General features: G+C 36.7%; 1 protein-coding gene across 1 annotated transcript; it reads left to right on the plus strand.

Annotated features, from left to right (window-relative positions):
* The first annotated feature begins 1,203 nt into the window (after window positions 1-1,203).
* LOC132803533 (receptor-like protein 6) lies at window positions 1,204-3,705 on the plus strand. Its single transcript, XM_060816741.1, has one exon. The coding sequence runs from the start codon at window positions 1,204-1,206 to the stop codon at window positions 3,703-3,705; it is 2,502 nt and encodes an 833-aa protein (XP_060672724.1).
* The last annotated feature ends 11,030 nt before the right edge of the window (window positions 3,706-14,735 follow it).

Below are 14,735 nucleotides of genomic sequence, written 5' to 3' on the forward strand. Positions count from 1 at the left end.
ATTTTGTCCCAAAAAAAAAAAAGTTAATAAAATGATTGTATTATATATACATATATATTATTAAATCATATATATGCGGTGTCTATTAGTATTCATAAACTTTTCATAACCAAACTATAGAAACTTATACATCCTTTTACCGCATAAGAAATTTTGTTTAAATAATATAAGCAAAACAATTGCTGCTGGTCAAAAATTTTATGACTGCCTAAAACTGTTGCCATTTAAGAGTTGGATTTCTCACTCAATAAATTAACATAATATTTTCCACCTCTGATTTTCCTTTTGCCTTTCTCTCTCTTCTTTTATTTTTTTTGTTTTTTGGGGGGTTTCCCTCTATTTTCTTTTCTTATGCTATTTATTTATTTATGTAATTATTATTGCAAGTTTTACAAAAATTATTATTAACTTATATAGTTAAGACAAATATATGGATATTGTGTGTGTGTGTGTGCGCGCGCGCGCTCGCGGGTGCGTCTACACGTGTATTTCATGGTAATGAAGATGACCAAAGATAGTCTTCCTGTCATTGATCAGAAGAGACGACTTGACTTAGAAGTCCTATTCCATGACTTGTAGAAGGGTTTCCGATGTCTCTCTCCCCAGAATATAAGTTTCGCAAAATGATCCCCCTCAGATCAATTTTAAATGCACAAGACAGAAATTAAAATCAACATGATACGTATATATTGCTATTCTAATTAACTCCATTGACGAGATAGACATCAAGCTTGACTACTTTACAGAATAAAGGTAGACTCAATGTATGGAACATTTAACACGGCACAGAAGCTGCCAATTTTTTTCCATGGAAAAATTAGAGCATTTTAGAGCGCCACGCAAGTCAAATTATCAATAAATAACAGATAAAAGAAACTTACTGAAAACAATAATATTCTTTCTATTGGATCGCAATTAATGTGTAGAGACGAGTTGACTTGGACTAGTTTTCATGGAAATTAGTATATAAGAAGGGATATCATTGTTGATATACACACTAATCCTTGTTCATCATCAAAACTGCTAAAGCTTTGTCAGGTCCTACTTGTTCATCTCATGCTCAATCTGTGTTTTTCTTTGAAGCCGCTTTGTCTTGATGATGATAGGTCTTCCTTGTTGCAGTTCATAGATATGGTCGATGAACGAGTTCTCTTTAATCCTTTTGTCTATTCAAAGGTCAAAAACTGGACGGTATAAGGAGAGATGAGTGACTGCTGCACTTCTTGGGATGGTGTGAAGTGTGATCCAAACACCGGCCATGTGATTGAACTTGATGTGAGCAGCAGCTATCTGCACGGTTCTATCAACTCTGATAGCACCCTTTTCAGCCATGCTAACCTTGAGAAGCTTAATCTTGCTGAAAATGATTTCAGTTACTCTTCAATTCCCAAAGCTTTCAGTAAGCTTTCAAGGCTGAGTTATCTCAACCTTTCCCTTTGTAGATTTTCTGGTCTAATCCCCAATGAAATTTTGGGACTCTCCAGATTGACTACTCTTGATTTGTCTGTCAATATTGATGTGTCATCTGAACAGAAGTTGCTGCAACTCAAAAATCCGGATTTGAAAAGCCTAATCCTGAACTTAAAAAGGCTTGAAGTACTTGATCTCAGTTTTGTTGACATATCCTCCACAGTGCCTGATATGTTGGCAGACTTGTCTACTTTGAGAGAGCTGTCGCTAAGAAGCTGTGGATTGAAGGGTGTGTTTCCCACGAGAATTTTTCAACTTCCTAATCTGCAATTTCTGAGCCTGTCGGATAACATAGACCTCTATGGTTCATTGCCTCCACTTCAGCGGAGTTCTCTTAAGTTGTTTAGCGTTGCGAAGACTAGCTTCTTTTCTGGTGAGCTACCTCCTTCAATCGAAAATCTTCGTTCTTTGAATGTATTGATAGCGTTTGGTTGCAATTTTTATGGGTTTCCATCATCCATAGCTAAACTTAACCAGCTATCTTATCTTGACCTTTCAGAAAATAATTTTAGAGGCCAAATCCCTTCTTTCTTGGAAAAACTTACCAACTTGACATATTTATCACTTGCTTCCAATCAATTTACTGGTCCAATTCCGGAGTCATTTTCAAAACTCAGAAATTTGGAAACCCTTTTACTACAGAACAATAATTTCAATGGCACTGTGAATTTTGATATGTTTCTTGGCCTTAAAAATTTGAGCCAGCTTGATCTATCAAACAACAATCTTTCTGGTGTCACTGAACCAAGTGGTATCAATTCAACACTCTCACAGTTGACCATGCTACGACTGGACTCATGCAACTTAAGAAAGTTCCCTGATTTCCTTATGAACCAGAAAAGTTTGAAGTGGTTGAGTCTTCAAGGAAACCAAATTGGTGGTCTAATACCCAAATGGATATGGACCGTGAGCGTGGAAACTTTGAAGGTCTTGAATCTTGCGAACAACTTCTTGATAGGCTTTGAACAAACCCCAGATATTTTTTCTTGGGTTAATCTACGTGTGTTGGTTCTATCTTTTAACATGCTCTTTGACATTTCAGACAACAATTTAACTGGAGAATTTTCTCCTTCAATTTGTGATCTGCCGTTTCTTCAAATTCTTCATTTGTCTAACAACAGGTTGAGTGGTGTGATTCCAGAGTGTTTGGGAAACTCTGGCAACCGACTCTCAGTGTTAAATCTCAGAAACAACTCCTTTACTGGCAGCATTCCTGACACCTTCACAGATGGAACACTCTTGAGAGTGATTGATCTAAGCGATAATCATCTACAAGGTCAACTACCAAGATCACTAGCCAATTGCGGGATGCTTGAAAAGCTTGTTCTGAGTAACAATCAGCTCGATGACATTTTCCCTTCCTGGTTGGGGAATCTTCCAGAGTTGAGAGTCCTAGTGCTCAAATCCAATAAGTTCCATGGAGTTATAGAAGACCCACAAACCATCTTCCAACCCACCAAGTTGCGTATAATCGATATGTCCAACAACAAATTCGTTGGAAAATTGCCATCTAAATACATCCAGAGCTGGAATGCCATGAAAGATATCAGTGTCAATCTCTCAGCATACTTGCAGACAAACCCAGCTTTCAATGCACAAGAGTATTTATTGGAGACCAACTACGATGTAATAGTTACCATGAGAAACGACGGTTTTCTTATACGCTATGTGGTACTCCAAGAAGATGTTGCAGACATAGACCTCTCAAACAACAAATTTGATGGAGAAATTCCACAAGTCATAGGGGGTTTAAAGGGTCTCAATGGACTCAACCTATCCAATAACATTCTAAGTGGTGGAATACCGTCATCTTTTGGGAACTTAACAGAGCTTGAATTCTTGGATCTTTCTCACAACAAGCTCTCAGGAGAGATACCCAAACAACTCACAATTCTCAAGTTTCTTCAAGTCTTTGATGTCTCTCACAATCTTCTCACAGGACCTATACCACAAGGAAATCAATTTGACAAGTTCGAGAGCAGTTCATATGAAGGAAACTTGGGATTGTGTGGCCATCCATTGCTGCTGGAATGTGGAAATTCTGAGGCCTCAAAGTCGGAGTCAGAACTTGAATTTGATTGGAAAGTTGTGGGGATTGGATATGATTGTGGGCTAGCCATTGGATTATTTATTGGGCAAATTGTGATTTCAAAGAAGCACATGTGTTCTGCCATGAGTTTTAGAATATACAACAATTCAAGAAGAAGAAAGGGATGGATGAGGCTTAGGAAATGATGTCGAGTGTCAACCAATCACAAATAAATACCCAGATTGTGTTTTATAGTTTTTCTATGTACTAGTTTTATAGGATGTTTTTATTATTATTTATTATTATTATTATTATTAGATTGTCCTGTCAAAGAGGCCAAGGCAATTCGTGCGGACTCAGTTATTTGGGCTTCGAAACCGAACCAACTTTTGGATTTCAAACCATACACATCAAGCTTTGGCCCATGTTATGCTGTTGAGGTTGGCTTTTTACGGACTTGGGCGTGTTTAGTCTTGGCTTTTAGAGGTGTTGCTTTGAATTGCTTTGAAATCTAAATAATTATATTTTGGTTGAAAACTATGATTCTATAGTATCGTAGGCATTCAGATATTTATTTTGAAGGTTTCCCAACTTTTCATACAGAAACTAGAATAACTTATTTCAAAATTTAATTGACCAATAGAACTTGCCTAAGTTATGTTAATTATATGACATAGATTTCCTCTCTAGTGTGCTTAATTGATTTCCTGATAAAGATTTATTTTACTGGACAATTATATTTTGCATAGATTCACACAAGAAAAATCATTTCCGGCACCACTCTTTTGGTTGCAAAAAGTGAGCGCTTTGGTTGCTAAAGAAACTCAGAGACCAAAAATTAATGGTCAACGAACTGTTGCTAAAAGGTGGTAATAGTAACTAAACAAAATATGGTAGCTAAAACTCAAAAGTTTCCGTGACCAAATTTTGATTTTTTAGTGATGAAGTAGTCTCTAAAAGGCCTACAAAATCACCATTTAGATATTAATATTTCGTAGTCTAAAGTTGTAAAACCAACCAATTTTATGGTTATTAGCGACTATTAATATGGTCACAAGAAAATAACTTTTTGGGACCAAATTTCTTGGTCACTAAAAATCGCTTACAGTCACTTGTGGTCTTCACGTGTTTGAAGATAATTTTAATCACCAATAATTGGCCACTGGTGCTCTATAGTCAGCAACCAGTCTCTGGTCACTAAACATTAAATATTTAGCAGCTTATTTGGACAAACCCTTAACAACCAAAATTTGGCCTCTAAAAGCTAAATATTTATAAGAACTATAATTGTAACTGCACAAATAATTTTCATTGCATAATAAAAAAACAAGATTCGAATGTGTACATAAACATTCAAAACATTTTGACCAAAAAAAATGTGTACAAACATAAACAATAAAATATATAAGTGCAGCTAACTTTAGAGATGATGGGGTGGTGGGCAATGGTGTAGTAGGAGGCTAATGTTGCATTGAACTTGTCATTGCATTAAACTTGATCTTGGTCTTTAAAAAACACGTGACATGTGATAATAAAATAATCAGGTGGTAGTCAAACCAAAACATAAGTTAATCCCTAAAATCAGTTTATCATATAACATTTGAACATAAGCCAGACTTCAAAAGTTATATATAAAGAGTGATTAATTACAAGAGTGCATGATCATACGTATCCTATTTGGTTAAACAGAAGCCAAAAGATAGATGGTATGAAAATATAATGCCCATTATCTGAACATAGCAAAAATGTTCTCAACAGAGGTCTTTTTCTACTAAGATAAAGTAAGATGGCCAAACTTCCAATTGTCAGAAATCTCTAAAAAATTGCATAATTAATAAATACTAATAATATAAAAATTGACATACACAAAATCTCCAATTAGTTACTAACCGCCCAACCTTGGTTCTCAAGCATATGGCTAGCATTTTGGTTTCTCTAGGAAGTCTGGATACAACTATCATTTAATTATCAAAAGCTTTCCTCTACATCATCAATCCTAAACCAAGCACCTGAAGTGAATACCCTTTTGTATAGAAAATTATGTAAATATATAAAGCAGAAAAAAATTTACGTCAAATGTATAGAAATATATGTATTTTTCATCATGTTGAGAACTACAAAAGTGAGGGTGTAAAATCATATTCACTATCTTGAAACAAAACATATTCACTATCTTAAAACAAAACATTCTTTGGAAAAAGAGTGCCAGAATAATTGTATATCCAAAAGAAGAACTTGGAGAGACCCTTTTATACTAAAAAAAATACTATGAATAGGAAAATAGTTTACAATTTTTCTTGTAAATATATTTCATAAAATAAAAGAAAAGTAGATTATATATACACTCTCATTTGACAAAAATTTCCTTATTTTATTATGCATTTAACATTTCAAAAACACTTACAATTTATTCTCATCAAAAAGACACTCACAATCCCCAAAATTGGAAAGGGCATGATAAGTCCATTCAAACATAGTCAAGAATCACAACACAATCAAGAAGATAACATCCACAAGAATTAGCCATAAAACATAAAAATTAAAACAAATCCAGAGTCAAATATTATAATTATAATGATAATCTATGCCCTAAACATAATTCAGTAGATAAACCGTCAAGTATCCATGTCGTAGACCAATTTGGCAGCCAAAAAATTACAAAAAAATAAGAAATAAAATAATTGAATTGTTTTCATAACTATTCATGCAGTAAACCAATTTGGGAAACTATATGACCAAAGAAGATGTGAACCACTCATATTGTAACACCCCGTCCCAAAGTACAACAGAAATTTTCCAACTTTGACCGAGGTTGACCGTTGACCGTTGACCGTTGACCGTTGACCGAATGGGTCAAAAGTTGATTTTTTGACTCGGATGGAATTCTAGGTTGATTGAGGTACCGTTATGAAGTACACATTGGTATGAGTTTCTAGACTAGTAGCACGTCAAAAACGGAGCTACGGTTTGAAAGTTATGGGTAAAACAAGCTGAGATTCAAACTGTCCAAAAGGTACCGGGAGTTAACTTTTTATGGTTGTAGAATTTTGCTTTGACTTTTGTATGGTTGTAAAGTGCTTGTCGATACGAGTTTATAGACTAGCGGCACGCTTAAATTGGACACCTGGTTAAGAAGTTATGGACATGTGAAGTTTTCCGAATACCATAATATTTTAATATATCTGGCTTAAGTGAACAGTGACACCACGTGCCGACATCTGAGAGGTCCACATGGGTGAACAGTATCACCCACGGTGGCTTTTATTTTGGCAAAATGGGGGGGAGGAGAGAGAAAGAGAGAGAGGAGAGAGAGAGGGAGAGAGAAAACCACCGGCCGCCGGAGTTGCCAATTTTTCCGGCTAAATCTTGTCACATGAGCTGGCCAGACAGGAGCACCTCTCCATTCCCGGCTAACCCCCAAAATTTCACGGCCAACCGACCAGTGATGAGCCTAGATTGGGGCTTTTTCCGGCGGCAGCATCGATTTCTTCAACCGCCAAGATCTCCACATTTCGGCCTCCATTCTTGTCACCGCTGGTCCCGTTGGAACCCTCTCCCTTTGATCTACAAAACCCCCAAAAATCTTAGCCACTAACCACCACACGCGCCGGCAGCAGCAACGGTTGTCGGTGACCGTGATGGCTCGTCGAAGAAATCACTATTCCGGTGAGTACCCAGTTGCACCGCCGGTCCTTCCCCACTAATTCCGACCCCCTGAACCCAGATCAGGTGTCCTTTTCCTCCAATTCATGATGGTTTGGGAGAATCGAGGTTCTAAAGGCCGAAAGCTTTTCGACGAGATTCCGGACACCTCGGGTCCGATCTCCGAGAAGTAAGAGCGGATTCGTACTCCTCGTCACTCAAGCTTCGTTTCAGAGCACATGTGCTTCATGGAATTGATCCCATGGAGGATCTTAGGTTAATTGCGTGCTCCAGGTGAGTGACCCATCTTTAAAACTATTTTGGGATGATTAATTATGTTTATTTTGTGTTAATTCGATATCTAGAATTTGCTCATGTGGTGGAATTTAAATATAATTGTGGGAAAAATATTATTTTATATATATATATATATACCCATTGATGCTAAACGTGATTTTGGGTTACTAAGAATTTTCTGATTATTATTATTGTGATTTAATTGTATTTATTATACATGAGCAAGGTATTTTCATTAATTAATTGTATCTGGATTTTAATATTATTTTTTGCCATGAGTTGATTTTTAAATATTTCAAGGAAAATATTGGTTTAAATTGGTGGTTTCAAATTTTATAATTATGCCCGTGGAGTATTAATTGATGGACCGTGTGATACGAGAAAATTTATTTGTATATTGTTATTGGTGGTTTTGTACCAGAAATGTTAAAGAAAAATGTAGGAGGTTGAGTTCGAAAAATGGTATAATTCCCACGGTAAATATTTTGAAAATTGGGTTATTATTTTAGACGCACTCATACAGTATTGGTGTTCTGGCTGTATATGTGGATTAGCGCGCAAGTTATAATGTCTCCCGTGAGTTGCCATTGGACCGAGGGCAGCCAATTTTGATATTGGCTATAGCCGCCCCCCTTCGTGGCCGGGATGAAGGTTTCAGCAGCGGCGCTGTCGGGACGCCGAAGTGCCGTATGCAAGTTTCTCTCTTTAACCTCCCCGTCGGTCAGTGCTCAGGACACTGGGTATCGGAGGGCATCACTGGTATATGGTGTGGTGTGTCAAGTATAAATTTTCAGATAGAAATTTCAAATCCTAAAGTATTCTAAAATTATTTATTGTATTTTATTACATTTTATTTATATTTGGATTATTTAATTATTATTTATTAAATTAATTGATTCCTTGGTTTTCGGGGAATACGAATATCGGATTTTGTGAAAATGTTTTAAAAGGGGAACATTTCCAACGGAGTGAATAGTGAGGGTTTTGAGAGAAAATATTACTTTCAAATGATTATTATTTAATTATTTATTTAATTGTTTGGTATTGAGTAATTAAATTCCTTTTATTGTTATATTGTTAATATTAAAAGTGTACAGTAGATAGGGTCACTCACTGAGATAATTAGCATCTCATATTTTTAAATTCCGTTCCTCTAGGTCCAGGTTGGGAGACGTTGATTGTCCAGGGCGAGCCCAACGTCTCAGTTCATTGCCGAAAGTCCAAGAAGCATTTCTTCCCTTTTTCCTCTCCATCTTGTATTACTTCTTTATCTGTCATCGTATTAATTCCACATTTATTTGTATAATGCTCTGTATATTGTATTGGACATTTAGTTGTTAATTATGCACTGATTTACTGTTATTCTTTTGGAGTGCTGCAAATTGTGGAATTATATTGTAGTAACGTGGGAGGAATAAGGGGATGTATATAGAAGTGTGTTTTCAGTGCAGGAAATCCGTGGTAAGTCCAACCCTTAGGGGAGGTTCTGCTGGATTTTCCATTGGAAGGTCCGGTAGGGTTTCCCTGGGATCAGGGTTTTTCTAGGGTTCCGGTGAGGAATTTTGGAGGGGTCCTGACAATTGGTATCAGAGCTCTAGGTTCTAGTATTCCTAAGGGACTATGCATTGTTGTGCATCCCATCTGCATCTAATCTCTCGTTTTACCCATCTTAAAGCGTTCTTTCCCTTTGTCTTGAAGCAAATTTATTGTCCGAGTTTAAATAACTCTAATCTTTAAGGGTGTCAATTAGAATCACCTATCCTAACGGGGAATTCCTATGGCCTAGTCGATGGTCGAGGATTGCCTTTTCTTTTTGAAGGTCAAGTAATGGGGGCAGATCCAATCTTTGAATCTTTTTGGGATCTGAAGCGACCCTAGATATGGATCGAGTAGTTATGCATCTTATATTTATGGGCCGCTATCATAAAGGAGTAAAGTTAAAGTGATTCAGCTTACTTGAAGTGGTGCTTCATGGAGGAGTTAGGAGGCCTTTGCTGTGGTTAATTTCTGTCCTCGTCTCCAATGAGCTATTGGAGAATGGTTGTTAAGGGTCTATGGCCCAGGTGGTTGATGCCAAAGAAGATGGTGAGCGTTGGAACCGCTAATAGTGGGAAGCAATTCGAAAGCATTTTCCTAGCAAGTTATCTGGATTACGACCGTAAAAAGGATATCGAATCATTATTGATTTGGCTTTGGACATCGATCTATTTCAGTACCGCCATACCGTGCGACTCCATTAAAGTTAAAGGACTTAAAGGCTTAACTGCAAGATTTGGTGAATAAAGGTTTCACTAGGTCAAGCTTATCATCGTGAATGACATCCGTTTCGTTCATGGAGAAGAAGGATGGTTGCCTAAGGGTGTGTATCGGTTACCAACGACTTAACAAGATGACCACCCATAATCGATACTTGTTGTCGAGTATGGATATGTGTCGATCAACTTCAAGGTGTCAACATCTTTTTCCGATCAATTAATAAAAATTAAATACTTTTCAAAGTGATATTTGAAATTAAAGGTATTTTATTCAAGTATTATTTGTTTATGTTCGTACATATATTTGTATGTTATATTGTTTGATATTATACTGCATATACTGCACTGTACGGAGGCGGCGAACCAATGTGGTCCATGTAGAGCTAGCCCCATAATCATGTTGCCTATGAATCCAGGGGATCGGACGGCCAATATAGGCAACCACCCTGGTTTGTATTGGTAGCGAAGTGCCGGCGACAGCTGGAATCATGGATCACGTAGCATGTTAGAAGGTATCGTACGTACCTCCATTACGAGCGTGCATATTTCATTTTATGATATGGATTTTAAGATATGATTTTATGCATTTATTCATGTTTTTATTATTGTTCCAACGTGGAGTTTTAACAATTGCCTATGCAAGTTAAGGTATTTTAAACTAATTAAAATAATTTTTGTATTATTATTTCATTGATTTAATTAGTAAACTTCATAAATTATATTTTGATTTTTGAAGAAGTTTGGAAATTTAATTTGGGTTGATAAATTGTGTATATTTTATGTTGGTGGTATATTTGAAAAATATATTTTATTATTTATTTTATGTTATATTTTTCCAAGAGCGACTTAAAGTTTAAGTATCGCCAATTGAGAATCCAAAGTAGGATATCGTTGAGTTCAAAAAGGAGATCCTAAAGGAAGCACGTGATTCAATGTATGCGATACACCCCAAGGGTACAAAGATGTATGGAAGGCTCACTAGATGACATTATAGTTTGGCACGATAATGAAAGTTGCAAGATTCGAATAAAGGTACTTAAGTCACCAACAAGTAAAAGTGGGGAGTAGAAACGTTTGAGATAGCTTCAATACTTGCCCATTTCCATGTCGGGTGGGGAGATGTAAACATGGATTTCGTGCTTAAACTATCATTCACAAAGAGAAGGTACGACAGCGTTTAGAGAATCAAACAAGATCCGGATAGCGATTAAAGTTCTACTTGGTTGTTGATGAGGTTAATGAGATGAGGATGATTCCTTAGGCATGGTTAGATGTTTAAGCATGGTTATTTTCATTCTAGAAGCTAGGATCTTGATATCTTATTTCCTTGGAGATTTAAGGTTCATATTGGTGGTGCTTTATCGATTCAAGGTGGCTGATATTGTTAGTGATAATTTACAATGATAAGGAGTATGATTTTTGGGACGTAGTTAGAATTTAAGAAGTGTGGAATACTTTTATGGGTTAAGGATCTAATGATTTGTTCATAGTATTGGTGGTGATGCTAGAATTAAGATTTAAATTCCTTATTGCTTGAGGAGTGGATTCATGGAATTTATTTGAAATTGGGGGAACTTAGGGTTTTCAAGAATAGTATTTGGATGTTGAAAAATTTTATTCATGACCTTGATGAATTTAGTTAAAGGAAAGATTGATGTTTGTCGAGGTTAAGACTATTGGTTAATCAATGAGGAGCAAGGGTTTTATAATTGTAAGTGCTAGGAGGGTAATCGAAGACAAGAGAATTAATCTCAACCTTAACTTGGTGATACCGGTATTTGAGGAAATTAGACTTAAGTTCTAATCTTACCTTTTGAATTGCTGATCGAGTTGCGAGAGTTGGTTGTTGATTTAAGGATGCATGCTTCAGAAGCATTTTATGGTTAGCGTTCGACTATAACCAAGACTTGTAGTTTGAATATCCTTAATTAGTGGGCATGAGAAGGAAAGTTGCACAAGAGGAAAGTTAAAATTCACTATTAGGCGTGCTGGTAGTGTAGTGATAGTGGATGAGGTCTTTATTCCACTTGCTAAGTTAAGCTGCTCAGGTTCGGAAGAAGAGCTATACAGTTGTGTGTATACAGATCTTAGGAGGTGAAGCATACGTATTGGTCAACAAAACTATTTCTTAAGTTAAAGTCTACTGGTGAATTCACAAAGTCGAGGAAAGTGACGTGAGAGTCGTGTAAACCGCGACTGATATTTTTATAAGTTTCAGTGACGTAAGAAATTTTGAGGACAAAATTTTTATAAGGGGGGAAGATTGTAACATCTAGTCCCAAAATAAAATAGAAATTTTCCAACTTTGACCGAGGTTGACCATTGACTGTTGACTTTGATCGTTGACCATTGACCAAGGGGTAAAAAGTTGACTTTTCGACTGGGATGGAATTCTAGGTTGAGTGAGGTACCGTTACAAAGTACACGTTGGTACAAGTTCGTAGACTAGTAGCACATCGAAAACGGAGCTACGGTTTGAAAGTTATGGGTAAAACAAGCCGAGATTCAAACTGTCCAAAAGGTGCTGGAAGTTGACTTTCTATGGTTGCAGAATTTTGCTTTGACTTTGGTATGGTTGTAAAGTGCTCGTCGATACGAGTTCATAGATTAGCAGCACGCTTAAATTGGACATCTGGTTAAGAAGTTATGGACATGTGAAGTTTTCCGAATACCGTAATATTTTAATATATTTGGCTTAAGCGAACAATGATGCCACGTGTCGACATCTAAGAGGTCCACGTGGATGAACAGTGTCACCCACGGTGGCTTTTATTTTGGTAAAACAGGGGGGAGGATAGAGAAAGAGAGAGAGGGAGAGAGAAAACCACCGGCCGCCGGAGTTGCCAATTTTTCCGGCTGAATCTTGTCACACATGCCGGCCAGGCAGGAGCACCTCTCCATTCCAGGCCAACCCCCAAAATTTCATGGCCAACCGACCGGCGACACGCCCGGATCGGGACTTTTTCCGGCGGCGGCGTCGATTTCTTCAACCGCCGAGATCTCCACATTCCGGTCTCCATTCTTGTTACCGCCGGTCCCGTTGGTACCCACTCCCTTCGATCTAAAAAATCTCCAGAAATCTCAGTCACCAGCCACCACACGCGCCGGCATCGGCGACGGTTGCCGGTTCATTCACATCTTACATTTTCTTCTTTAGTATCACCAGCATGAATACTTTGATAATATATATATATATATATACCCATTGATGCTAAACGGGATTTTGGGTTACTAAGAATTTCCCAATTATTATTATTGTGATTTAATTTTATTTATTATGCATGAGCAAGGTATTTTCATTAATTAATTATATCTGGATTTTAATATTATTTTTGGGCATGAGTTGATTTTTAAATATTTCAAGGAAAATATTGGTTTAAATTGGTGGTTTCAAATTTTATAATTATGCCCATGGAGTATTAATTGATGGACCGTGTGATACGAGAAAAATTATTTGTATATTGTTATCGGTGGTTTTGTACCAGAAATGTTAAAGAAAAATGTGGGAGGTTGAGTTCGAAAAATGGTATAATTCCCACGGTAAATTTTTTGAAAATTGGGTTATTATTTTAGACGCACTCATACAGTATTGGTGTTCTGGCTGTATATGTGGATTAGCATGCAAGTTATAATGTCTCCCGTGAGTTGCCATTGGACTGATGGCAGGCAAGTTTGATAATGGCCATTGCCGCCCCCCTCCGTGGCCAGGATGACCGTTTCAGCAGCGGCGCTGTCGGGATGCCGAAGCGCCGTATGCAAATTTCTCTCTTTAACCTCCCCGCCAGTCGGTGCTCGGGACGCTGGGTATCGGAGGGCATCACTGGTATATGGTGTGGTGCATCAAGTATAAATTTTTAGATAGAAATTTCAAACCCTAAAGTATTTTAAAATTATTTATTGTATTTTATTACATTTTATTTATATTTGGACTATTTAATTATTATTTATTAAATTAATTGATTCCTTGTTTTTCAGGGAATACGAATATCGGGTTTTGTGAAAATGTTTTAAAAGGGGAACATTTCCAACGGAGTGAATAGTGAGGGTTTTGAGAGAAAATATTACTTTCAAATGATTATTATTTAATTGTTTGGTATTGAGTAATTAAATTCCTTTTATTGTTATATTGTTAATATTAAAAGTGTACAATAGATAGGGTCACTCACTGAGATGATTAGCATCTCATATTTCTAAATTACGTTCCCCTAGGTCCAGGTTGGGAGACGTTGATTGTCCAGGGCGAGCCCAACGTCTCAGTTCATTGCCGAAAGTCCAAGAAGCATTTCTTCCCTTTTTCCTCTCCATCTTGTATTACTTCTTTATCTGTCATCGTATTAATTCCACATTTATTTGTATAATGCTTTGTATATTGTATTGAACATTTAGTTGTTAATTATGCACTGATTTACTGTTATTCTTTTGGAGTGCTGCAAATTGTGGAATTATATTGTAGTAACGTGGGAGGAATAAGGGGATGTATATAGAAATGTGTTTTCAGTGTAGGAAATCCGTGGTAAGTCCAACCCTTAGGGGAGGTTCTGCCAGATTTTCCATTGGAGGGTCCGGTAGGGTTTTCCTGGGATCAGGGCTTGTGTAGGGTTCCGGTGAGGAATTTTGGACGGGTCCTGACACATATACAAACTAATACACATAATCAAGTAGAGAGTTTTAACATTTTTATGGTGTAACTGTATAAACAATCATTTGTAAGAAGATAAAAATCAATCCTTCATCTCATATATTAGAGAAATTTTATGTCTAACGAATTACAATGTAACCAGGTAAAATATTCATTACCTTCATTGAAAATAAGTGAACCAGTTAAACCTTTGCAATCTCATGGAAACTTTTAGTTGGTTCTGCATAAAACAAGATATGGCCATAAGATCAAAGAGTGGATACATGAATATAGAGAACCATGAACTAGAAATGTTGAAATTAGCAATTTGTACTCCTGCATACTTTAAAGGGCAACAAATATAACGACAGAGACAAAATAATGAAGGAAAATAAAAGTAGATAGAGAAAGAAGAGGTTATTCC

Source organism: Ziziphus jujuba, chromosome 4, assembly GCF_031755915.1.
Source record: "Ziziphus jujuba cultivar Dongzao chromosome 4, ASM3175591v1".
Classification (NCBI taxonomy): Eukaryota; Viridiplantae; Streptophyta; class Magnoliopsida; order Rosales; family Rhamnaceae; genus Ziziphus; species Ziziphus jujuba.